Source organism: Myotis myotis, unplaced genomic scaffold, assembly GCF_014108235.1.
Source record: "Myotis myotis isolate mMyoMyo1 unplaced genomic scaffold, mMyoMyo1.p scaffold_m19_p_30, whole genome shotgun sequence".
NCBI classification, from domain to species: Eukaryota; Metazoa; Chordata; class Mammalia; order Chiroptera; family Vespertilionidae; genus Myotis; species Myotis myotis.
Window position 1 is genome coordinate 508472 of NW_023416336.1, and position 26924 is coordinate 535395.

At 41.7% G+C, this 26924-nt stretch overlaps 1 protein-coding gene across 2 annotated transcripts in view; it reads right to left on the bottom strand.

Annotated features, from left to right (window-relative positions):
- AFF3 (AF4/FMR2 family member 3) overlaps window positions 1–26924 on the bottom strand; it is a 498351-nt gene that overhangs the window by 160540 nt on the left and 310887 nt on the right. For both annotated transcript variants that reach the window (XM_036302283.1, XM_036302282.1), the window contains 3 exons: window positions 20922–21002; window positions 13771–13807; window positions 3916–3967 (listed from right to left, as the gene is read on the bottom strand). In XM_036302283.1, coding sequence (XP_036158176.1) covers window positions 3916–3967; window positions 13771–13807; window positions 20922–21002 — 170 coding nt within the window. The remainder of the gene's footprint in view (window positions 1–3915; window positions 3968–13770; window positions 13808–20921; window positions 21003–26924) is intronic.

Sequence of the window (26924 nt, forward strand, 5' to 3'; positions counted from 1 at the left end):
GATTTTTTTTAATAGTTAATTCTCTGCAAGAGTATTAATCCACTATAAGGTCTCCCATCATTAACATTATTGGTACGTGACAGAGGTTCCAACTTTTGGTGTTTTGTGTGTGTTAAGAATATACCACACATTTCATCTTTCTGAATACTCATAGTATTACTGAATAATAGCTCCTGAAGGGATCTTTGGGTGTTACCCAGCTACTTGTCCTATCAGGCAATGACTGCCTAAAACTTAACATGATGCATTTTCTGCTGATTTCATCTCCAGTGAGGAAAGATTCCTTTTTAGGAAATTAGCTCTCTGTCTGCAGGCTCCCAGCTTCATACTTGAATTTAAATCCACATGATGGTTTTAAGTGACTCCCAGGGTCAGGGAGTTGCACAGACAGAGTGTTATACAGGCATTACTAAAGCCATGTCTCTCTCACCAGATCACAGGTGTGAAAATGATGTCTTTCGTAGTATCCCGTGTGTGTGTTATCTGCAGTTTTCTTTGTTCTGCTTCATCCCTCAGCTCCCATGAGCTCATCATTTCTGGTCTGTTTTACTGAGATTCTCTCCCCTTGTTCTATCTCCTGGCATCTGCACACCTGCTACTGCCAACCTGACACTGGAATCATTCTGATTACTGTGACCCTTCATGTTTTGAGTTAAATTCCCCACTCCCCCAATTCATATGCTGAAGTCCTAACCTCTCAGAATGAGACTACTGGGAGACAGGGGCTTTATAGGGGGTAATTGGATTAAACAAAGCCTGTAGGGCGGGCCCTAATCCAAGATACCAGGCATTGTTACAAAAAGGGGAAACGGACACAAGCGGGAAGGTAAGAAGAAGAGACACAGGGAGGAGAGTCCACCTGCAGAACAAGTCAGCAGGCCTGGACACATCCTTCCCTCCCAGAGGAAACCAATCTTGGACGTCCAGCCTCCGGAACCATGGGATTATACGTTTTTGTTGCTTACGGCACCCAGTCTGTTGTACTTTGTGCCTTAGCAGCCCCAGCAAACTAACACACTAACCACTTAACAAATAGTTGGACCCCAGTTTTTCTACTTGATTCTGACTCATGGCTTTACTTTGTCTCCTAAGATCCACTGACTCCTTAGAGTTAATGGGCAAAATCCAAAATATCCAAAAATTTGTAACCTACTATTTTTTACTTAAGTTGAATGTCTTTTCTGATCCTTCTAGACCAGCGGTTCTCAACCTGCGGGTTGCGACCTCTTTGGTGGTCCAACGACCCTTTCACAGGGGTCGCCTAAGACCATCCTGCGTATCAGATATTTACATTACAATTCATTTTTTTTTTTATTGCTTAAAGTATTACAAAGGGTATTACATATGTGTCCTTTTTCCCCCCCGCCCTTGACAGTAGCAACATTACAGTTATGAAGTAGCAACAAAAATAATTTTATGGTTGGGTCACAACATGAGGAACTGTATTTAAAGGGCCAGAAGGTTGAGAACCACTGTTCTAGACCAAGCATGTCAAACTCAAAGGCTAACATGGGCCAAATAAACAAGGTTTAAGCTTATGTGGGCCATAAAAAAAACTAAAGCTTCAATTTTCAAAGAAATGTAGGTTTAATTCGATAGAGACATGCTGAATACAAAGGGCTGAAATAAATGAGTAATTGTTAACATAAAATAATAGAACATTTTAATAAAAATTAATATTTTTTCTTGAACATTAACTTACCAGACACCGATTAACTGAACAAATTAATAATTGTAACACAAATAAACCTATTTTTTTGTTCTCCGAAAGTGAAATATTTCCTGTTGTGCACACCAAACAAGTTAGTCCAAGACTAATGACATGGCCATCAGCTGCTAAAATATTCCCTGCTAATATCAGTGGAGAGAAATGGTGCGCCTGTAAGGGAAGTGAATGCAACACAATTATAGTGATCAGTCATTAGCGAACTTGTAGTTCGTTATTAATAATTATGTATAACAGGATATTATAAACATTAAGTTATGAAATTTTTACTAAAATGTTTCTTACATACCATTATATTGGCTGGGCTGCAAAAAATATTCGTTGTGGGCCACATGCGGCCCACAGGCTGCGAGTTTGACATGCTTTTTCTAGACAAAGTAAGGATATTGTCCCTGCCCACCTAAATAAAGCCCAGACAAGGTACTGACAGGGACTGTAACGTGCCAAGCCCTGGCTCTCCGATCATACACGCTGCTCCTCTGGCCTAATTCCTACAGAACTCCGGATGGCGAGCTCCTCCAGGGGCCCATGTTCAGAATCCTCCACTTTTACCAGAGATCCTTGCAACCTCAGCTTAGTTCTGCTATTATAGTTCAAGAGGCGGGTGAGGCCGATGGCTAAGCAACTGCTGTGCTTGAGGAGAGAGGAGTGTGGGGTGATGCACCCAGCGTTCCCCGTCCTCAGATCGCCAGCGATAACAGAATTTAACAGAACAACTCAGACAACACATTTCCCAAGGAACTGAGGTGTGGAAACCAATTCCCTTAGAGAACAGAATTTTTTTAGGAATGCATAAGGAAAGAAGAACTTTCACGGTACATCAAACTGCATTAACAAAATTGGTGTCTACTGAATGAGATTTAAAATTTGTACAATTAAATGCAGGATGTTAGCAGTTTTCCAATATATTTTGTTTTGTAAGTGATGTTTTTTAAATGAGAAATTTAAAAAGTTATTGTCTCTGCAATAATTACCACTTTTATAAAATTATTTATAAAAATACAACTTACTCCCAAATAGCTTACATTATAGTTGTATAAATTCGCATCCAGTCTCAAATGTTATTTAAAAGAACCAAATTTTTAAATGATTCTACCCTTTTCAGTTCTCTAGAATGCCTCCAGATGGCATTAAAACCCTTTCCCCATTATATTTTGCAGCATAAAAATTTTAAAGCTAGTGATATTTTAACCATTTAAAACTAATCAATGTACTATATATCATCAGAAATCATAGCAATGGAACTGTTTAGAACTTTTAGTGTAACATCTTCAGGAACACAACATATAATCACATCCACTATGAAATATGTAGCCATCCTGTGCGTAAGGGAAGCCGAAGGATTTTTCTAGACTGAGAAACAGATCTTAGACAAACTAAGACACTCAATAATATTATATCACAAACTGTGATTTCTACTGAGTAGCATTTTAAAAGCTTAGTAGTAAGAGAGCTGACCCACATAAAGATGAATTCACAAACCATATAGGAATAAGGAAACCGTGTTCCCCCTCAGGGTTAAAGATTTTCAAAGAGCAAATGTGATTCCTAAAATAATTTGTTAGCTCCTGAATTATTTCATTTAAACTCTGGTGTATAAATTTGGTATCAACGGAATCATTAACACTTTTGGATTCCTTGAGCACCGAGAGGAAAACAGCAACATGCAAAGCGAGGAACGTGTGCTTTCGAAGGGCCTTTTCTTCTCTTTTAAAAAATGCTTTTGTTATTTCAAAAACGTCAGCAAACTCGTGAGATTCCTGAGATATCTGTATTTTTCACAAAGTTCCGAGGGGAGGATGCCGATGGCAGGCGTTTTGAATGACATCGGTCCCTCCCAGGTGTGCGGGACAATGCCTCCCGCAGGTGAGCCAAGTTCTACATTATGTACAACAGTGACGATGAAAGTCTCAAACACATTCTCACCAGTGTGTGCCCCCCCATCTCATTACACCTGGACTTTCCGAAGAAGAGCACTTGTGTCTCTGATATTATTCTTTCTGTGTTAAAGCACAAGGAAGGCCTCCAAATGCGTGTGTACTCAGAGCACTTAAAAATACGTTATCAGGAGAAGGAGAACTGGCCCTTCTCCCATTATTATTATTACTGCTACGCGGCACTTGCACTGTTCCGTATTACAGGCACATTAAAGAACCGCCATCACGAACAGAAAGAGGAAAGAGACTTACGATGTATTCGAGGTGCCATTGTCTGGACTCTCGGGCTCAGCATCACCTTTCTCTTAAAAAGGAAGCAGAAAAAAAAAAACACCCAACATGTGAGTATCACCGTCTTAAATATTTAAGAGAGATTAAATACATTTGAATACTCCTATTTCCTATTAACAATTTTTCAAAATGTGCAGCAGGAGGCTTTTAAAACACCTTTTTATGTCTGAGAACCGGATTTGCAAAATAATTTCTTCTCTGTAATACCACTGCCCGGGCACGGATCTGTGAGCAGGTACTAAGGAGCTGTTTGTAAACAACCAGAGACTCAGACTGGAAACCTCGCCAGGAGATGAATATCTGACAGCTGGAACCTGTTTCCTTCCACTCCACTTTACAGAACATTTAAGGAAATAAACCCCATTCGCATTCCACATGCAAGGCGTGCTGAACTTCGATCCCTTTTGCTAACATAAGCCGAACCAGGTCTGGCTGCGTCAGAACTCGGAGGAGAGAATTTTACTGAGGTTGTATCCTAGGTGACAAGGTCCCCAAGAAATACCCCTACCAAGAGCCCTGGCTTAGGTTTTGCCCCCTCCCTCCCCAGTTAGTGCAGAATAAGATGTAAACCAGAAATCCTTCCTATCTGACAGGTTAGGTAGAGAAATGTTTCACGGTGGTCATCAAGGATTTAGCTACGGGGGCTTGGAACCAGTTCACCTTTCGTAGTTTTAAAGGGCAAATTCCTCTTGCAAAGACACTGTAATTCTTAGATCCTCGGACACTGGGCGTTTGAATTACGCGTCCTGGTGCTGTAAGGTGCTACCTTTTGGGAGATGAAGGAGCAAGGGTCGTGACTGCCAGTGTGGGTCGGCTGTGTGACGATGGCTGTGCTGTGCTAACAGTTTAATAAACCCCAGGCCAGGCTGTGAGCTGTGGGCAATGGGCCTGATGGTGGCAGTTGCTTTGCTTTGCCATCTGAGTCTGGCCTGGAGGTCTCACAGCGCCCCCGGTGTGCTCTGCTGGGCCCAGGCCTACGCATGTGCAGGCCCCTTTTGTCAGCACGGTCTCCCTACACTGCATGATGATCACATTCTGAAGATATTGTCCAAACGGAACCCCAAACCAAACTTGATCATTTCTTCTTTTTTCTTTTAGGAAATTGAAGTTGTGAGAGAAAGAAGACCGGTAGATGTGGTTCACACGTCTGCCTTAGATATAACAGAGGTAACTGGGCGTGGGGACAGCTACGAGGGACAGCCACTTCATCAGAAAGCCAACCATGGACTTCACCGCCTGGGTAACAAACGCTGATTAACGGGCCCCGTGCACAGGAAACCACGCGGAAGCGCAAGTAGAGGCAGCAAACCAATGAAGTGGCTCTAGAGCTTGTACTGTCGCGTCCGTCCTCCAGGCCACACCTGTGGTGCCTCAGACACGAGAGGCCTCATCACGGGCTTGAGAGCTGGAAAACAACCTCCTCAGTCCATTCCAGAGTCATTCTTCCATGCAGCGGCGGCAATTCCTGCCAGAACCCTATATAGTTATACTCGCGCTATGTGAGAGAAAGCTACGCAGAGGTTCCAGTCTCCAGACTGATCCCCCTCCCTTTAATTTGGAGGAAGTTGTTGCTTTCCCCAGCCTAGCACTGCCTGCAGCCACACTGAATACAATCACAACAGAGTGTGAAATAGCCAGGCGGCAGCAGGAAACAGTCAACATTTCCAAACAACTTATGTCAAGAAAACAGGAAACCGGGACTGTCAATGAAGACACTGGATGTTTGAGTAAATGTTTTTCCCTGGCCAACAATTCTGCCAAGAACCCGCAGGTGGAGAGGACACAGGCCTCTGCACGTGGGGCCGGGGGCTGGGAGTCGGGCTGGACCAGCGCAGGGACAAAGCTGCCCCGAGCAGCACTTCTGCTGTGGCGACAGGGACAAGAGAGGAGGTTCTGGCCAGCAGCTAGGACACCCGGGGCCAAAGGAGACATTTAGGAACAGCCTGGGAGGGAGTGCGCGCAGCACCTTCTGGGGAAGGGTAGGTGCAGGAGGGAGAAAGGGACCAAATTATTTTTGTCTTTCAAAAAGAATGAAATAAGATTCTCCCAACATCTTGCAATTGTAGGTGATGCAATATCTGAAGTTCCCTTGAAATGTTTAAGTGCCTACGTCATTAAGAGCCACCGCTTCTTTCTCATGACACAAGGGAAAATTATGCATGAAAGCTAGATGTTTCTGTGCAGCTACCAAGGAGGACTGGGGTCATCCTGGCTATGTCAACTGTTTTCATGATGGATACCCCGCGGGTTCCTCTGGGAGGGAACCGGCATGGATCATTAAGGAAATGGACAGAGAGGTTGGCCCGGGTGCAGGGTGCACATGGAAATATAATTACAGAGAGGAAGAGGGGAAAAATGAGCCACAGCAAGGCCTCACACACACAGACACATGTACACACAAGTAAATCATGTAGATACATATGTGTAGTATATGTGTACTTTCAACCTGATGCTTCGCAGGGTCTCCGTGCCTCGCACAGTCCCTGACACACTGCACGCTCAGCGTCTGTCTTAAGTCTGATGCCTGTCATGAGCTCAGAACCCCACACTACAGGGGAGAGATGAATGTACAGTTCCAATATTAAACAATCTGATGACTCCAATAAGTCACAAAAGAAAAAATACCGAATTGGTGCCCTTCAGACACTTAAGCGAGTGCACGGGGAGGCTCACACTCTCCAACACCCTGCCCAGAGAGGGACTCAGGATGTCTGAACAGGGACAAATATAGGTTGCGCTAGGCTGGATTCTGCTGCACAGGTAAGGTTTACTAAACTACAACTCTTCTTTATAATACAAGTAATCCACGTGGATGGTAAAACAATCGACCAGCAGAGAAAAGCTGGCACCTTTGCTGGCTTCTGGTTTTATTCTGTGAGCCCTTCAGCCACCACTCTGAGTAACACACGTATTTCTAGATGTGTCAACATTAGAGGGCACCTAAAGATCTCTGATATGAAGGATGCGAGATAAGGTACTTAATATACTACCACCTCCCCTCTCCTTACAATTTTATTAGTCCTATCATTACTTTTACTGCCTCCAGTGAGTATTTATAACTTTCAATACATTTAATCATCCATTTCTTGATTAATCAACTTCTGACAGTATCTTTCCTCTGAAACTATGCACAATGAGGAAATTCCCCCACCCATTCTCGCCTGCCTTCCCGCCCTCCATCACCCACAACTGCACAGCTATCCCTTCCATCTGCATAGCCGAGACTTAAAATATTTATATTCTGTTCAGTGATTATTAATGAGGCATCCTCGTTCATCTTAACTTAATAACTTAACTTTTAGACTTTCCTATAGGCCAATTAGAAAAATTATAAACCCATAACAGAAGTTTAAATACTGCAACAATATAAACATTAGTCCGTGAAGAAAGGGGACTGGGCCTGTTGAGAAGAGAAAGCCACTGAGCCTGAGTGAAGGCCAGCACTCCCTGCCCTGAGGCCCCAGGGAGTCTCATTCTTAATTCCATCATGCCACAGCTTAATTGGTCTCAAGTCTCCCCTTTTCCTTAGAAAATGTTCAACAGAACATGCGTTTAATGTCCATAAAATGCATACATACAGTTTTTTAAAAATTAAAATGAGTTAACTGTGAAGAAGACACTGCCAAGAAATAACCCCAGAGTCTCTAAGTTCCTGTCCCTCCCAGCGGAATTTCGTGCTAGTCATTCTCTTCCCTTCTTGATAGTCTTTACCCCCCATGCGTTTATTAGTAAATAAAATATTCTTCAGTTTTCCTGATTCTGAAATTTGCATGAATGGAATCATACTGTATGCCTTCCTCCGAGACTTCCTTCTGTCACTCACGACCATGATGTTTAGACCCAGCCACCATGGGGCACAGAGCTGTGGTTTGTTCACTGCTGTGCAGACTATAAAAAAACCTACCAGGGTTTTTCCATTCATTCTACTGGTTGGACATTTAGGTTTTTCCATATGAATGACACAGTTACACATGTTCACGAACACCCTTTCTCATGCACGTTGGGAGTGTGGGCCACAGGGCTTTCACATGTCCAACCTCACCAGGGAATGCTGAACTGGTTCCAAGTTAACTTACAGTCAAACATTAAAGAATGGTTTTTCTCATTTAATAATATAAAGTGAAATTTCAGTGTAGTGTTTGCATTTCTCTGAGTACCAATGTGGAAGAGATATTTTGTGCTTGCTCTTCTGTGACATTCCTTCTCATTTCTCAAAAAAACAGCCTAAGTGCCCATCAGCAGATGAATGGATTAAAAAAACTGTGATACATCTACACAATGGAATACTATGCCGCTATAAAAAAGAAGGAACTTTTACCATTTGCAACAACATGGATGGAACTGGAGAGCATTATGCTAAGCGAAATAAGTTAGTCGGAGTAAGATAAATATCACATGGTCTCACTCATATGTGGGATATAATGATCAATATGATTTGATGAACAAGAATAGATCGATCTAGAGACAAATGGTAGGGGAGGGGGAGTTAGAGAGCAACCAAAGGACTTGTATGCATGCATATTAGCATAACCAATGGACACAGACCCTGGGGTGGTGGGGGCTTGCCCGGGGTTGGAATGGCTTGGGGGGGGGTCAATTGGGGGAAAAGGAGACATATGTAAAACTTTAGACAATAAAAAAATTATTAAAAAATTTTTTTGTAATTTTTTAGCTCATAGAAGCACTTCATTGTCTTGATACAAGTCTTCTGTTACTGTCTCTCTGTCTCTCTCTCTCACACACACCCTCTAGTAACTTTTCCCAGTGTGAGTCTTTTACTCTTTTTCTGGTATCTGCGCATGATTATAAGTTCTCAATTTTAATTTACTTGAATATATCAATATTTTCCTATATTTTATACTTTTGTTTTATTTGTATTTAAGAAGTACACCAAAATATGTTCTAGTTTGTCTTTGGAAAGTGTATAACTAAACTGTTCACATTTAGATCTTCTACAAATACCAGGAGAAGTTTTTTATATGACATAAGGTAATTTCATTTTTCTCATAGATAACCAATTATTCTGGTACTATCTATTAAGAAGCTCATTCTTTCTCCATTGATCTACATTATCAGCTCTTTCATGAATCTAATTTTTATATATTTGTGGGCCTGTTTCTAGGTCTCATATTATCTTTCATTGCTCAATTTGCCTATTACTGTCTGTATTACTTAGCTAAAAACATTTATATATTTTTAATATGGGCAAGGCAAGGCTCCAACCTTGTTGTTCTTTAGGAGTGTCTGAGCTATTTTTGGGCCTTTGTTCTATCAAAGAAATTTGAGAATCACCTTGTCAATTTCCAGATACACAAAAGTGAAGTTATAATTGCACTATTTCCTATAGCTGTTGAGAAAGAAGTCAACTGGAAGTTTAATTGTTGCTTCTTTGAAGGTATTAAAGGGCAGTTTAAGAATTGTTTCCTTATCTATGTGGTTTTCAGATGAACTATAACGTGTCTAGTGTGGCCTCTTATTTTTACTGCTTAATATGCATTGGGTTTCTAGAATTTGTGGGTTAGTGTATTCAATTCTAAATTTTTTTCAGTCATTATCTTCTTTAATATTTCCTCTGTTCCCTCATCTCTTTCTGAAATCCTACTTAAATATATGCTAGACTTTCTTTCTTTATCCGTTTCCTTTTTCTAAATATACTTTTATTTATTTATTTATTTTTTAGAGAGAGAGGAAGGGAGATGGAGAGAGAGAGGAACATCCATCGATATGCATCCCAACCAGGGATCGAACCCACAAACTGGGCACGTGCCCTTACCAGGAATCGAGCCAGTGACCTTTCAGTGTGGTGCATGGGATAACACTCAACCAACTGAGTCACACTAGCCAGGGAATATCCCATACGTTTCTTAATTTCCATTTCATATTTTCCATTTTCTCTAGGCTGCATTCTAGATAATTACTTAAATTCAATTTCCCAATACATTAATGCTTTTAGCTGTATCTAATCTGCTGTTCAACCTGAATGAGGAAATTTTCATTTGTTATTATTTTTTCATTTCTAGAGGTCTGATTAGTACTTCTTCAAATCTTCTTGCTCTTAACCACATTCTCAAATGTCTCATTCTGGAAACTGAAGCAAGCACTCTTATTTTATATTCGGGCTGGATAATCCTGATGTCTGAAGTCCTTACGGGTCTGTCTAATTCTCTGCGTCTGCTGTTCTCCTTACTCTTGTTCATGGTCTCTTGCTTCACTGTATATAGTGTTTGTGATATGGAGTAACTCATCTCTCTTGGAATTATGGTTCTATTATTACTTATTCTCCATTTTGTTTTCTCTTTCTGGTATTCCTATTAGCTGGATTTTGACCTTTCCACCCCAATTAATCTTCCATGTATCTTAACTTCCTTTCAAATTTTCCATCTGTCTTTTGCTTTATGTTCAGAAAAAAATGTTTTCAACTTTATATTACAAGTTATAGACTCCACTATTACCAATCATTTCTATTAATTTTTGTGAAACATATTTTTAATTCTCAAGTGCTCATTTGTTCTGCAACTGCTTCTTTTTCATACCACTCTGTTCTCTCCTTTCATTTAATAATTTCAAATGTTTCTGAAGGCTGTAACTATACTTTACATTTTTTCTTCTGTTTCTTGAATTAAGTGGATTTCCACTGGCGTCAGTCCTCTTTGGTACTTATTGGTGACACATCCATGTTTTGAGTGATAGCAGGCTGGTTAACAAAGGTAACTGATGTGGGTTTCCTGTAGTAGTACACTGATCCATTTCCCTAACACACACTCCCTGGTAGGAAATGCTGCTCTGAGCTCTTTGTAAGTGGGAGGGTATGTTAACTGCAGACTTTATCCAGGGTTGGGAGAAGAGAGACCTCAGGACAAGCTGGGAGCCCTGATCCTCTCATCACGCTCCACACCAAGGGAGAAGCCCTTTACTCCGGGTGTGCGGCATTTTTGTTTATTTCCATCTTGAAAAAAGTTAACTCTTCTTCCCCCACTCACATATGTCTTTTTTTAAAGTCTGGTATTACCTCAGAATCTATACCGCTTCTCTTAGGTATCAGCTCCCAACTAGGGCATCTGGTCACCTGTTCTTTTCTTAGCAAACGTTACCGTGTTATTTGGTATTTTGTTGTTTTGTTTTGTTTGTTTGTTTTTTGGGGGAATCCAGATGGAAAGCTCTGTATGGGAACCAGCTAGGATGGGGGTGGAGGGGCTATAGGTGGAGGAACGGCCCAGGTCCCTACCACGCTCTGAGCGCCAGGCCTGTTCCCTGTGAGACTGAGCAGAAATCTGGGGTCTGTCTTGGAGTCCCAAGGACATTCCCACCACCACTAGAGCTGGTTTCTGTTTGTTTCATTATGACCTTCCTTGCCCAGGATTACTTAATAGGAGGGTCCTGTCTACTCTCTGTTTTCTAGAAACTCACCTGAATTTCTGGTTTGTTGATGCACCCTTTTCTGTCCTCAGCGCTATTACAGATGTATGTCCATGGCGACAAAGTTCTGGTTATTTAAACAGAGATTCTGGAGGGAGGGGGAGCGCTCATGCTCAGTCTGTCCCTTGAACAGGGCACCTCTAAACTTTAATAAAATGTAGACATAGGTCACCTCTTTTAATATTTAAGTTTCTCAATGCTTAATAAGCTTTTATTTTCTAAAATTAAATTAAATTAACCAGTAATTTAGCAAACTGACTAAAGGATCCTTTAAAAGATCTGGCTTAAAAATAATTTTCTGTTCAATTAACATACTCTTTTCTCTTAGTATCTATATCATACAACATCTCCAACTTCAAAAAGAAAAAGCAGCATTGACCTGAAGTGGTGATGGTTAGCTCATCAATCCACACACACACATTTCGTGTTTGGTTTCTCTAAAGCTCAGAGTGCTTTTTATTTTCTACATATTTACGAAAGTCACCATTCCCCAAACTGTAAGGATTCCAAACCAAATACAAGACGCAGCAGAGGCACGCTGGTGAGACCAGCTCTCCTAAAGCTTTAATGTGCTGTAATCCAGGTGAATGCTCAGATTTTTAAACAGTGATATTATCTGTATATAGATGTGCTTGGCTTTAGGAGACGATTTACTTTAAAAACACAAAAAATAACCTCCCTACCCCCAGAAAAAGAAAAGCCAATCAGAGATTTCCCTGGGCGATGGACTGCCAGAGGGTTTCATACCACCCGCGGCAGGTGCCACCTCACATTCCACAGACGAGGGTCTGCTTTTTCATAAGCCAAACGCAGCTTTAGCTGGTCATTGACAGGGCATGCTGTAACAACATCCCGGATGCACACAAAACCCACGGTATACAGTTATGGACAAGAATTCAACTTCACACTGAACCATCAGAAGCAACCTTTCTGGGGTCAAGGTTAGGGGAGGGAAAGTCTGTTGTCTTTGGGGCAGACATCCCTGCATTCAAACCCTCGTTGTCATTTTTTTTCACTAAAAACAAGGTTGGCTATTAACTTCAGAATCTCATTTCATCATGTGCAAAATGGGGACCATCAGGCCTACCTCATCCAGGCACTGTTAGGATTAAGTGAAGTAGCGTGCGTCCAGGTGCGGGCACATGGAAGAGACTCGATACTTCCTTCCTTTGTTCTTTACGTCAAAAACTCCAAGCTGAGAGAAGGTACTTTTATTCACCTATTGTCTCCTCCCTCTGCCCTGAACTGTTTAAATTCAAATGGAAAGACACGCTGAGGAAAGTAACAGCACTTTTTCTGTATACTCTGGTCTTTGGCACATGGTGCTGACGCCTGCACAGCTCATGGATTTAACCGTGCATTTCTCCCGATTCCTTTTCTTACTACTGAATTTAGGATGTTCTTTAGGGTTCAAGTCCCTTGGCATTTCTCCTCTTTGCTGGTATGTGCTCACAGCAAATTCCAGCCACGGGTGAGATGATTGAGTGATACTGCCTATGCATCATTATGCCACCGTTGCCCTACCCTGACCTTTCTCCTGCTGTGCATGGGAAGTCTGGGCGTCCTAACACATCTCTCTGCCTGTCTTTTCTGCACAGCCCTCCTGCCCTCACAGATGCTCAGTGAGCGAGCCTCAGTTCCAAAGACACATCTGCTTGCTCAGAGTGATTTTCATGTTCAAACACGGCTTTGTAATTGCCAAGGGGTACTCTCAGCTGACTGGCTGGTCATCGATGGAACAAAGCCCAGTCTTTGTGGATGTTGTTCATGACACGAATGAGATGGCGTGTGCATTTTTAATGCTCAAGAAAACATTAACAACAATTAGTAGTGCCAGAGAAGTGAATGAAAACACTACTTCATGGGATGATAACATCCTCTCTTTGACAACGAAGCCGTGGCATTGGATTCAATAAGGAATTCCTTCCTCGACACTTCAGTCTGTCTGTCTCTGAGAGAGGGCATGGTTTCCTCATGGATTCTAAGGCCGTTAATCTTGAGGTCTTCTGATTGGTTCTCTTTGCCCATTCTTTTTCTTTCAATTAAGATAACTAATTAGTGTTTTTTAAAAATGTTTCCCCTCCACGTATGCCGGAAACCAGCTATAACAAAGAATAATGTTCCTCCAACCTCCATTGTTTTGATAACCACCATTTATGTTTTGGCCTCCTCCCCTTGAAAAAAGACAGAGGGGCGCTCAAGCTCACATGAACCTCATGCATTTGAAACATACTTGAACAAATGGCCCTCTTTTTCCCCGTTTGATTTTGTTTATAGTGAAATTCGTTCACAATTACTGTTTATTGCATACATCTCCCCTACTCACCCCCTCAGCAGCCCTTCCTCCACCACCACCACCACATACACACTCATAAAGCTGTAGAGAGAAGCCTTTCTTACTTGGATTATTGTGTCCAGAGGAAACCAGCTGAGAGTCCTAAAAGAACAAGAAATATCAATTAACTTTCTCATTTTGACTTTTAAAATCTAAGTTGAATGTTAGATATATTCCTGGTCAATTTCTACCAGCTACTGTAATGAAAAACATTTGCATAAATGTGCTCGTTAAAAAGTTCTGGTACAATAGTTCACAATCACTTCTCTTTTGTATTGTAGACTTTTTGTTTTGTTTATTGAGTGAAGTTCACATAACACAAAATTAGCCCTTTAAAGTGAACAATTCAGTGGCATTTAGTACATTCACAATGTTGTACAGCCACCAACTCTCTTTAGTTGCAAAATATTTCCATCGTTTCAAAATAAAACTCCACAGCATTAAGCAGTGTCCCCTCAATCGCCCCCCCTCCTCAGCCCTGGCAACCCCCAATCGCCCCTCTCCTCAGCCCCTGGCAACTCCCAGTCAGCATCCCAGCTCCATGACTTTATCTGTTCTGGATATTTCCTAGCCCTGGAATCATGCATCATGTGACCTTTGGTGCCTGGCTTCTTTTACATTGCCCGTTGTGGAGATTCATCCACGTGGTAGCTTGTATCAGTAATTCATTCCTTTTTGTGGCTGAATCATGTGCCATTGTGTGTATACACAACAGTTTTTATTAACAGGCCCATTCATCTGTTAATGCACATTTGGGCTGTTTCCACCTTCTGGCTATTGTGAGTAGTGCTGCCATAAACACACATGCATGTGTACTTGTTTGAGTCCCTGCTTTCAATCCTTTTGGGGATACACCTAAGAGGAGAACTGCAGGTTCATGTGGCGATTTTATGTTAAGCGGCACTGCCAAACTGTTTCCACAGTGGCTGAGTCATTTTGCATTCCTACTAGCAATGTCTGGAGGTTCCAATTTCTCCACATCCTCACCAGCACTTGTTATTTTCTGTTTTTAATTTTTATAAAATTTATGATAGCCATCCTAGGGGATGTGCAATGGTTTCTCATGTGGTTCAGATTTGTATTTCCCTAATGACTAATGATGTTGAGTTTCTTTTCTCTTTTCAACTATGACTCGTTTTTTGAAACAACAACAAAGCAGCTTTATTGAGGCATAAACAATTTAACACAAGCTGCACATATTTAAAGTACGCAATTTATTGATAAATAGCATTAAAGGGCTGCTACTATTATCATCTTCTTGACTCAAGGACTGTTCCATTTTATTAAGTAGCTTAAACAGAGAAGAGTAATACCTACTCATTAAAGAAAATTTAGAGGAAAGTATACAAAAGTTGTCTATAATCCCAAATCGGGTCATTTCGGAGGTTAAGCTGCTGCTTTTGGTTCGCCAGTGCGATTCAAGTGTGTCACCTGGCAGTCACATGCACAAAAGTGACACCCACTTCTGGCTTCTAGGAAGAATAGTTCCCGCTGGGCATTTCTCCTTCTCCATCTTTAAATCCTGAATTCCCAAAACCTAAACGCTTGTCTGGTACGTGGGAATCCTAAAGCTTCTTTATATGAGCTCTATTTAGCTGAGAAGTCAAGTTGGTACAAATCCTTTTGCTGAGGACAGAAATCACCAAGCTCCCCAGTGTCTGAGGAAGTCATTCCACGGAGCGCCATAGCAACCACTATGTCCCACCAAGTGTAAGGTGCCACTGGAAGTGCAGGAGGCCGCGCGATCTCAGGGACCACCAGCAAAGAAAACGGCTGCCGATTAACTGTCAGATGCCACCAGCTGTAAAACACACCCTGATTTGTAGGGAACTTACAATGTGAAAAACCACGCACCTTACACCAGTAAGTCCAGTCATCCGTAAGCCGTGTTGCTGACGGAGGACAATACTCCTACTGTGCGAGCGAGCATTACTGCAAAACTGCGTTTTGGAACCACCTGACGACTGGGCCACTCACACCTCTCCTTGTCTGTCTACGAGCCCATTGCTAGAAGTACAGAAGGCAAGAAATGCAAAACTATCTTCTCTTATTCTCCCCATACACAGTGAGATATTTCCTAGAGGAAAAGAACCATCTGACTTGGTTTCATCGCCTTCCACCCCTCTTAATCACTTTCTTCTGAATCCTATTCTATAAAGCCTCAAATAGTTAAAATAATGTAATTTACAATGAATTTCAATGTTTGATTTGAGGTAATGCTAACCATGGAGTTTTTAGTCCAAACATTTCGTGGTAGTTTTTGAGGCATCCTAGCATTACTCTTCTTTGTTTAAATACTAAATGCTACTTAATAAAATGGAACTTGCCACTTTCCTCACCCCCGGCTTCCGTTCTCCTTCTGGGCACCCAGAGGAGGCCAGCGCACGGGCATTTCTGTCAGGATGCCGGCGTTCCGCCACACAATGCTTCGCAAATCTGCCAGCCAGGACAGTTTCAGGCCAGGGCTGATCACCGGACTCAGCACCCATTGCTCTGTGACTTGTTTGTGAAAAGCCATTAGGTGTGCCCGTATGCCTTTTGAGAATGGGGAAATTCTACAATTTTCAGTTCTTTATTTGCATTTCACAACTTTTGAGACTGCTACAGAAATGAAGGGAAAAGGGCAAAGCAAATTCTTCGCCCCCCACCTTTGTTGAAACACCCGATAATGGCAGCCAATTTAAAGAAGTCACGTATTCTTTCCTTTACCCAACTCAATTACTCTTGAGATTTGAAGAATGAGGCAGACATGCCTGGTAGCATTTGTCCAGGAAACAGGGACTCCAGATGAAGTGTTCAGAGAATAGAAGAAATACCCACATTTGGTCGCAACTGACCTTACTATACGTTATGTCCTTCCATACCCGGATAAATCGGGGAAATTCTCGGAAGTATTTAGCTAATTAATTCAGTGGCGCTGCCAACTCAGATGCACAGTTAAATCAACTTTCCTGGTGAGGTCAAGTCGCCCCTTTAATCTTAACAAGATTAGGCTTAATTTAATTATTTGTTACTCATTTAGGAGATTTTGCCCCTCAAATTCTATGAATAATTCTAGCTCCTTCATGGTGGCAATACAGTGATAATCTCAAATGTTAATAATCTATCTAATTAAGGAAATGCAAGCCACCAGCTGACAGAACACTAATTAGTTGAGATACAGGTTGGAAGAGGTATAGTACGTGTCAAAATTAATGACAGTCTTGCAGTAGGCAGAACAAGGGCCCCCCAAAGATGTCTGTATCCTCATTCCCCGACCCTGTGAACATGTTACTTCTCATGGCAAAAGGGGCTTTGCAGCCTGGATTAATGATGAGTGTGGGGTGGGAGATTATTCTGGGTTACCCAAGTAGGCCCAATCTGATACTCCCGTGTCCTGGCAGCCCCACTCTGTCGTTACCGCTCTGTCATTGGCTGTTCTGTGCCCATTGGCTCTGCCCAGGCCCCACTGGCCCTGCGGTGCCTCCAAGACCCAGGTATGCTCCTGCCTTTCCCCTTCTCTTCCATTTCTGTGGACCTCTCTGCCCCTCATCTGCACGACCTGCTCCCTCACCTGCTTCAGGGATTTGCTCAAATGCCACCTCCTCAGAAAGGTCTTTCTTAAGCTCTCTATTGAAAAGTCATCCACTTCTAGTCACCATCAGCATTCACCTCCCCCTTGCTATGCATTCTATTGTCCCCTACTAGAAAAACATAAGCTCACCAAAAATCTACCAGAGCCGGAAGGAATTCAGTAAGTAGATATGTAAAATCCAGTAAATTTCCTTCACACCACTGAGGACTAATTAAAACATGAAAACTTTAAAAAAAAAAGCTCATTTAAATACAAAATACTGTTAAATATCTGTGAATAAACCACAGAACCAATGTGAAAGACCTACAAGAACAAAATGTTTACCAAAGAACATGCAAGAAGATATGAAAAGAAGTGAAGAGATATTCCAAATTCTTGGACAGGAAGATAATATTGTCAAATGGATATACTTTCTTAAATTAAGTTAGACACCAAACAAAATTCCAAGAGGATTTTTTTAAGGATCAACAGGTCATCAAGATGATTCTTAAATTGATCTGGAAGAGAAAAATGTACAATAGGCAGGACTTTTGGATAACAAAAAAGGATACTGGCCTGACCACATGTATGTATAAATAGGCCAGAAATCATTAATAATTTAAACTAGGAGTCAGCCAAATATAGCCCACAGGCCAAGTATAGCCCAGCCTTTGATTTGTTTTATCTTAAACAACTGAATGCTTTTTAACGTATTCAGAGTTTATGACCATAACACATTTTAGAATATTATCATCAATTAAAAAAATATCCTTTACCCTTTAGCCAACATTCAACCCTACCTCCCCACATCTGAGCTTCAAGAAACCACTAACCTAATTCTCTGTCTTGCTATATTTGCCTACTCTGGACATTTCAAATATATGAAATCATATAACATAGTATGTGGTTGTTTGTGACTTTCACTTAGCATAACATGTTTAAGGTTCATGCACATTGTATTAGGTATCGCCATTTCACTCCTTTTTATGCCTGAAAAGCATTCCATATGTTACTTGTGTGTATCTATTTATCAACAACATTTGTGTTGTTTCCACTTATTGGCTACTATGATTAATGCTGCTACAAATGTGCATGTCTAAGTTTTGTATGGATGTGTTTTCATTCTTTGGGTGTATATCTAGGAGTGGAATTGCTGGTTCAGAGGATAATGCAGTGCTGGAGAAACTGCCTAAATGTTTTCCAAAGAGGCTGTAACATTTTATGATCCCACCAGCAACTGAGAGCAGGTTTCCAATTTTTCTACACCCTTGCTCACACTGGTTACTGTCTTTGGTTTAGCTATTTAAGTAGGTATGACTCATTTTCTCACTGCGATTTTGATTACTAATAGTGATAGTATCTTTTCATATACTTATTAGCCATTTGTAGATCTTCTTTGGAGAAATGTCTATGTAAATCCTTTGCCCATTCTTAAAATGAGCTATCCTTTTATTGTTGAATTATGAATTCTTTATACTAGTATATTACTAAAGGCCTGATACATGAAATTTGTGCAAGAGTAGGCCTTCCTTCCCCCAGCTGCTGGCACCGGCTTTCCTCTGGCACTCGAGACCCGGCTTCCCCCCGGCCGCTGGCAGGCAACCAGGACCCAGGCTTCCCTCGCAGGCCCATCTTCGTCTGGAAGGTCTTCCGGAAAGATGTCTGGTCTAATTAGCATATTACGCTTCTATTATTATAGATGCTGTCACCTGTTTCTATAAATAAAATTTTATTTGAACATAGCTACAGTCATTCATTTATATATTGTCTGCAGAGTCTAAACTATTTATGTCCTGAGCCTTGACAGAAAAAGCTTGTCAGCATTTGATTTAAACAATGAGTTATTGGGAAAGAAGTAAATACACCGAAAAAACAGAATAGATACTCCTGAAACAAATCTATGTATTTATGAGAAATTAAATTGCTGATAAACATGGTATTTCAAAATAGTGTGTGTGTGGGGGGGAGGAATATGAGCTAATTTTATTAATAGTGTTATAATAATTTACTAGCCATTTAAAGAATACAACTAAAATTCTATGTTAAACCAGTCACAACATTTTTTTAAACCTAAAACCAAAACTATAAAAGACTTAGAATAAAATAGAGAACATTGTTAGAATACTGGTGTAGGGAAACTTTTTTAAAAATCTCTGACAAAAATTAAACACTTTGCTCGTATAAAAGGTACATAAATCATATGTATATATAGTTATATCATATATAATAAACACATGAATAAGCAATAAGGAGTTCCTAACAAATCATTTTTTAAAATGTGATATGAATGGGCAATGACTATGACTGGATAAGTTGCAAAGGAAAAACAGCCCATTGTTAAACTCAGAAGAAATTGGAGAAATGCAAATGAAAACAATGAGACAGCAAATTTTCACCCAGAAACAAGGATAAAAAGTCAAATAATATTAAACGCTGGCAAAGATGCACAACAAAGTACTCTGGAAATGCAGTCCAGAGGAATTATGGCTTTGGATGCCTCCAGCACCACGTTCCTGCTCCGGCATTAGTACTCGGGACATTCAAAGAGGCACCTGCCCAACACTGTTTGTTCAAACAGCGTTTGTGATAATAACCAACCGTAAACAATCTGAATGTCGATCAAAAGGAGTTTGAGTCAATAAATTACAGCAAATTCATACTAGGAAATACTTTGCTGCTGTTAAGAAGAATGAAGAAAATATAGGTTCACTTGGAAAGCTCTCCAAATACATTTTGTTAAGAAAAGGAAAAAACTCTTAGAATGGAATTTATCATTGTGATGATTATAATAAATAATTATTTCAATAATTCACTAGAGAAAGTTGATATGACTACTTAGCAAGGATATTTATGTATTGTGGGTATCTGGAAAAATTTCAACCCTTAGAAGAAATGCTTTTAGCAACAATACCATTTATGATTTTTAAAAACTGCATATGCACATACATGTATATGTAATGCACAGAGAGAATGACTGGAACGTTATACATCAAACTCTTGTTTGAATGTAGTCCCTTGGGTAAGGGAAATAAAATCTGGATGAGGGTACTGGAAACTTTCATATTTCACTCCTTCTATTTACATTATTTTACCTTTATAATGAGTATGAAGTTATATGTTGTATTCAAACAAAACGTATTAGACTCATGTATAACTTAAATATATTCTGTAGTTATTCTTTTTGTGTACTTGTCTTTAGAAAATATGGAAATCTATGGAAATCTTTTCTTTTAAATTCCTAGATAATATTTTATGCTTTATAAAAGATATCTAAGAGGAATTAAATACTACCTGCCCTCAATTCTAAGACATTGATTTTAAGATTCATTATTAATTTAGGAAAAAATAAGCAATTTTTAGGAAAAAATAAGCAATCACACTGAATGTATAACACTTGTAAGAAGCAACTTCACAAATGTTCTCGATAAATGACACATAATATGCATCACATTTTGCATTAAGTATGGAAGTGTAGGTGTAAAATTGCAATCTTCATTTTCCCCTTTGATGAATAAATGTATGTTTGAAAAATGTTGAAAATCAGATCCATATGCCTCTGGCAGGAATATTTTCAAAGGAAAAGACAATAAAGGGAGGACCCACTGGTCCAGGGAAATTCTGTGTGGAGACAGCAGGCTGCTCCTGAGTGACACCAGACCTCACCTTATTTGGGAATGAAAATTTGCTGGGTTCCACCTTGCCAGGCGGCTGAATAGCAGAAAGTGGTGGAAGCCAGGTCATCTCCTAAAGGGAAGAAAACAAAACAGCATTAATACAGAGCGCATCTCAAGTCGGGAGCATCTGAAGCAGCCACAAAGCCCGCCTCGCTAAAGCACGGAGGGGTAAGAAATGAGCAAGAGATGAAAGGGAATGAGAGGGATTTAAAAGAACAACACAGTGAAGCCCACTTCTACGATTTCTCCCCATAATTTTACCAAATTCGTGGTTCCGTGGCTAGCCTCATGTCCCCTTTCTACTTTAAGTAGAGCTACAAGGTTGTCCTATTTTCACTTCAATTAAGCTCCTGAGTAAAGGGACAACACGGTGGTAAAAGTTCTATGGAAAATGCCACACACAGGGGGCTGTTTCTCTGGGACTTGATCCCACAAAATTCACAGGGTGTTTCTGCAGGACTGCATACCGCACTTCCAACTTTAGGAATCAGCACTGCAGGAGTTGTTTATTTTATTAAAACTCACATCAGTATGAGTTTCCAGTAAGCTCCCCGCCCCCCATCACTTTCCTCTTCATAAAAATGTCATTCATGGAGACGTGAAGACACAATCACACATATGAAACCAAGAGAGAGCGTGTGGTGATGTTTATAACAGCATTAAGAAGACAGCTTTGGGTCACATGCAGTGGTCTGCCACATGCTTCCTGACATGCACTTTCAGGAAGCGGAGAGGGGCAGGGTCCCCCGGTCACTCCCAGCATTCCTCGCCAGCCCATCTCCTGGAAGATACCTGCGTTCACTCAGTGACTGTGGATTAAACTGAATCGATTTCTGATGACCAGGAAACTGACTTAGAGTTGACAGAGACCCTGAACCCAACTGCTTGATTTACATCCACTTCCAAACACAAGCAAGCAGAGGAGCAGGTGGTCCAGTTTAAAAGACGTGAGCAATTCTCTTTAGGCCAGCGGTTCTCAACCTGTGGATCGCGACCCCTTTGGCGGTCGAACGACCCTTTCACAGGGGTCGCCTAAGACCATCCTGCATATCAGATATTTACATTACGATTCATAACAGTAGCAACATTACAGTTATGAAGTAGCAGCGAAAATAATTTTATGGTTGGGTCACAACATGAGGAACTGTATTTAAAGGGCCAGAAGGTTGAGAACCACTGCTTCAGGCGAAGACGTGTTCTCAGTTCCCTTGGTTGGGGGTCGTTCTGTCAGGTGTTTGGAGTGAGAGTTTCTTCAGGATGGTCTTATGCCTTCTTTCCCCGGGTAAGTCTCCTCCCCCAGCACGCCAGGTGGTGTAGACCCACCCAGGGAGCAGGGAGAGGGAGTGCACTCACACCTCCTTGGGAGGATCACTGACCCTCCGTCATCTCCCGCCCACGCGACACATGTACCGTAGGTGGGTTAGGCTCCTCTGAGGTGTCCCTTCTCCATTTGCTGGCACCAAGGTTTCATCAACCGAAAGCACGGGAAGACGCAGTGACCCTTTCTTGCCTCTCACATCTCACACCCTACTCTGCGTCTCTATCCCTGTTGTCTCTTGTGAAGACTGTGTCCAGGAACAGAGTGGGTCCTCAGTCCATTTTTCAATGAACAGAAAATTAGACAGTATCTCTGCAATGTATCTGCCTTTCTTTCTGGTTACCCGAACTACCACCCTAATCGCACCTTTGTTACTTTTAACCTGAATGACTTTAGGAGCCTCCTGATTGGTTCTCTTTCTTCACTTGTGATGAAGCCATCCTCCACATGTCTGTCAACCTATTTTTCCTGAAGTGCAGATGGCAACGGAAAGCACCACTTCTACAAGACATTCATCTACCACCACATGTACAATGATGACGACTGCGATGGCCTCGACGCCTCCTGCGGTGCTTACAGTTTCAGAACACCTCCACGCGAGCCTTCCCATCCACACCCAGCCTTTAGTAATCATCATTACATCCACACTGGAGGTGAGGAAGGGAAGGCGCAAAAAGATTAAGTGATTTGCCCAAGTTCACTCAGTTCACGAACGCCACCGCTGAAATGTTCACGCACGTCTCCTTCCGCCCAGTCCAGTGTTCACTTCTCACTCTCCCGCATCTGCCCCAAACACAATGGTATTCAAGACCTTCTGCGATAAGGTCGCAGGTGTCAGCCTGGTGCCTTTTACTAATCTACACACACGACAGATAAGAAAACGACAGTCTCTGCTATGACTTACATTGCCCCCTGTGTGTGTGACTGCCCTACCCCACATGCCTTTTGGATTTCTATCTCTCCTTTAGGGCTCCTCTGAAACATCATTTATGTCATGGGCCTTAGCAGATTCCCCTTCTGACCCAACGTGATATGACAGTCCCCTTCTCATGCCCCTCCAAAGCACTACTTCTCCCTCTGGTTGTAACTCTTAGGTTCCTTTCCTGTGTTTAGTTTTGTAAGCATACACCTCTATCTGCGCGCAACCATTCTGCTTTCTTCTAATGCCCTTCCCCCAATGCAGAACAAAAACAATTCTCGGGAATCCTAATAATCTCTCTCAAGAGTATTCAGTTTTACTAAACACAACTCCAAGAAGGAATCCTAATAATTTCTTTCAAGAATATTCATGTTTATTAAACATAACCTTTTAAAAACGTAGTTATTAAATACTTAGTTATTAAATACCATGTCGTTTCCACCTAATTAGAGCATGAGACGGGAACCAGCATATCATAAATGAAGGAATAATAAAGACAATAGGGTTGCTTGAAACACTTAAATTTATTAGAATTCCCAATACATACTTATTTATATGAACTAATTAAATACTTGTTTTTAATGAATGTGCAATGACTTTTTAAGACTGATTATCCACTACATTAAAATTCTCCATTAGGGTTGCATGGAAAAAATTAAGGGCAAATAGACTATTTCTATGTCCTCTTCTGTCACTTACTAGCTCACTGAGCTTGAGTAAGTCACATTGTCAGTAACTTGTAGTGATTTCAAAGCATAGACTTTCGAATCAGTCTGATCTCAATTTGTGGTATCTTAGAGCCAGAGAAAATAGAGTTGCTAACTAGCTCATGGTTTAATCATGAACATTAAATGAGATAATATATATATATATATAAAGAGCATAGCATGGTTCTCGTATGTTTAATCATTCAATAAAAGACAGCACTGATTAATATCAAGCTTAGTTTCAGAATTCTTGTCTCTAAAATAAGAAATCAAATTTCTCTCTGGGCTTTAGATGTTGAGAATCTGGGGATAGAAGACTATATGGAAAGGTGTTTTTCCGAAGAATGAGGGTATTATGCAAATGTAGTCTATAATTAAGTTAGCAATTGTTAATTCAAACTCATATTGCTAAAACACAAAGTTATTTAAAGAGTTGATTATGATTCTTAAGTATGATATGTATTTTCCATTGGAGAAAATGTCCCTAAGTTTTCTCAAGGGAATGGAATTCTGACGTAATAATAGTAGTCAGTGAGATAGGTTTTGAGGAGAAGGTGTTTAGTTTGTATCATTTTCTGGTAGTGACTTAATCTGTAAGCAAAGGGGAAATTTCATAACTGCTGAAACTCCCCTTAGTTTGCTCACTACACAGGGTAAGAATGCTATTTCATTGCAAGGCCACCAATCCCATGCGCCGTTCCACACCCCGCCATGCTCTGGACCTCCCAGCCTCAACCATCCCTTCCTTACTGCTTCACTCCTACTTCCTCCACTTAGGTGCCCTTCCGTCACATCCTGGACCACAGGTAAGACAGGACGAGAACTAGGATGTTTAAAGCCAAGTGTGCCAAAGTCCTTCTGATCTCACAAACTCCTCTATTACTGCCCGTCTGTCTTCCTTCCTTTTTATTTTCTTGTCCCGTAGGAATGAGGCCAGCCCCATTCCCGAGCACGGAGAGGTCCTCGGTTTGGAGCCGATGGATGGGATTCAGAACCAACATATCTGTGTTCACACAGCCTCCCAGTCCCAGCCCTCAGCAGATGTCTTGTTACCCAAGGGACAGATTTCAGGGCGTCTTCCTATTTCTCAGACAGACGCAAAATGCCAAGTCTCTTTATAGCCAACACATTCCCTTTTCTCCTAAATGTAAGAACAGATGGTTAAATGATAAGAGTAGAGAACACTGCATTGCATTAACTGTCCAGCTTTTCTCTGTCTCCCAATTTCCAGAACACCGTGGGGCACGCACGAGGTTTCCATCCTCATGCCTACTGCATAGCAACCCAAACCGCGAGTCCCCAACATCCATAGCTTCCGGGAAGTAGAGTGCTTCTCTTGCACAACGCCCTCTCCCTCCATGCAGCTGCCCACTTACTGTGATGTCTCCTGCATCAGCCTGTCTTAGGACAAATGGTTGACACTTAGGACACCCATTCACTAAGCAGTGTAGCTCTTTGTTATTTAAAAAGAGGAGAAACAAAATTTAAATATTAGCCTGAAATATAATCTTAGAGTTCAAAGTGTACAGTTATGAAGATCTGCAAAGTACATTTAGCTTGCAGACAGGTTAAACAAGAAAAAATGTAAAAATACTTTAATTTTCCTACTAAAAACAGTAAATGGAAAAACACTTTCCCTGGTCTCTTTTCCTATCTATGCTTCCCCATAGCCATGGATCTCAGCCACAGCCACCGACCCAGCCTCCGATATCAGCCATGGCCACAGATCTCGGCCACGGGTCCCAGCCACGGCCACCTCTTTCAAACCCAGCCAAGGCCATGGAAGTCTTTTCTCTCAAAAATCATTCCTACGATGCACTTGCTCAGAAGCTCCCAGTGACCCTGCTCCAACATTGAAGGTGCTCTGTTGAGGGAGCCGTCAAGGAACACACAGTGTCAGTGCCCGTACCCCTCCTGGTGCAGTGTCACTGCCCGTTCCCCTCTGGATGCAGCGTCACTGCCCGTTCCCCTCCGGGCACAGCATCACTGCCCGTTCCCCTCCTGGTGCAGTGTCACTGCCCATTCCCCTCTGGGTGCAGTGTCAGTTCTGTTTCTCTCCTGCACGGTCCTCCCCGAGCTTTGGGGTTAACATCCATTCCTCCTGTCCTGCCCTAGGTTTCCTGTCCCGACATCTGTCATTTCTTTTCCTGTTATTTCTAACTTGACTTACCTCTTCAGGAAGCTCAGTGACCAGTGCTATCGTCAGCCAGGGTTACACACTTCACCCTCCTTTATACAGGATTTGTGACACGTATTTAATATCTACATGCTACCTGAGCTGTGAGTTGTCTTTCTGCCTGTCTCCACTGTCCCATCATACACTCTTTAACCCCCGCAAGATTATAACCTCTTTGAGGGTAGGGATCTCCTGTAGCTCCCGAAGGCTTAGCACAATGGGTTCAAGAACAGGAACTCATTGGATCTCTCTAGGTTCTCTGTTTTGCTTATAAAATGATGGCAACAGGGCATTACACTCGTTCCACCAAACACACAAGACTGGTGCCAGGGTCAAGGAGATGAAGCTGCTTCTTGCTCTTGCAGCAACGCTTCAGTGTGCACGCAGGGTCTGCCGGAGAGGAGGCCCAGGCCTGGCAAAAGAGCCCAGTTAACCCCAGGATTCTGTCTCAGAAACTTACTTTTTCCTAAATAAAACATGGTTTAATTCTGTCGCCTGGAAGGAAACATAAAGTGCCAGTCCGTTTTCCTGTGTGGCAGTGGCGCCTTTTGCTTTGAGTTTCCATATCAGAGAACCACTCAGCATTTCAGCTCTCATGCCCGTTATCCGTGTTATGACACTCTGATCAGACAAGTGCTGCCAACGACAGAACATGGGCGTTTTATTACACGGCCTGTCCCTTAAATGCCGCCGCGCACAGGACCGCGGGTCTGGTGACGGGGAGAGCGCCACGGGCCTGCTCCTGGGAGGCTGAGTCCAGCCCTGGAGCAGATGAAGTGGGAGAAACACTATTGGGATGAGAACGCCCATTCTAATCGTCAACCCATCCTGGCCCTTCACCGGGACAAGGCCAGACGTCAAGGCTGGGCAGA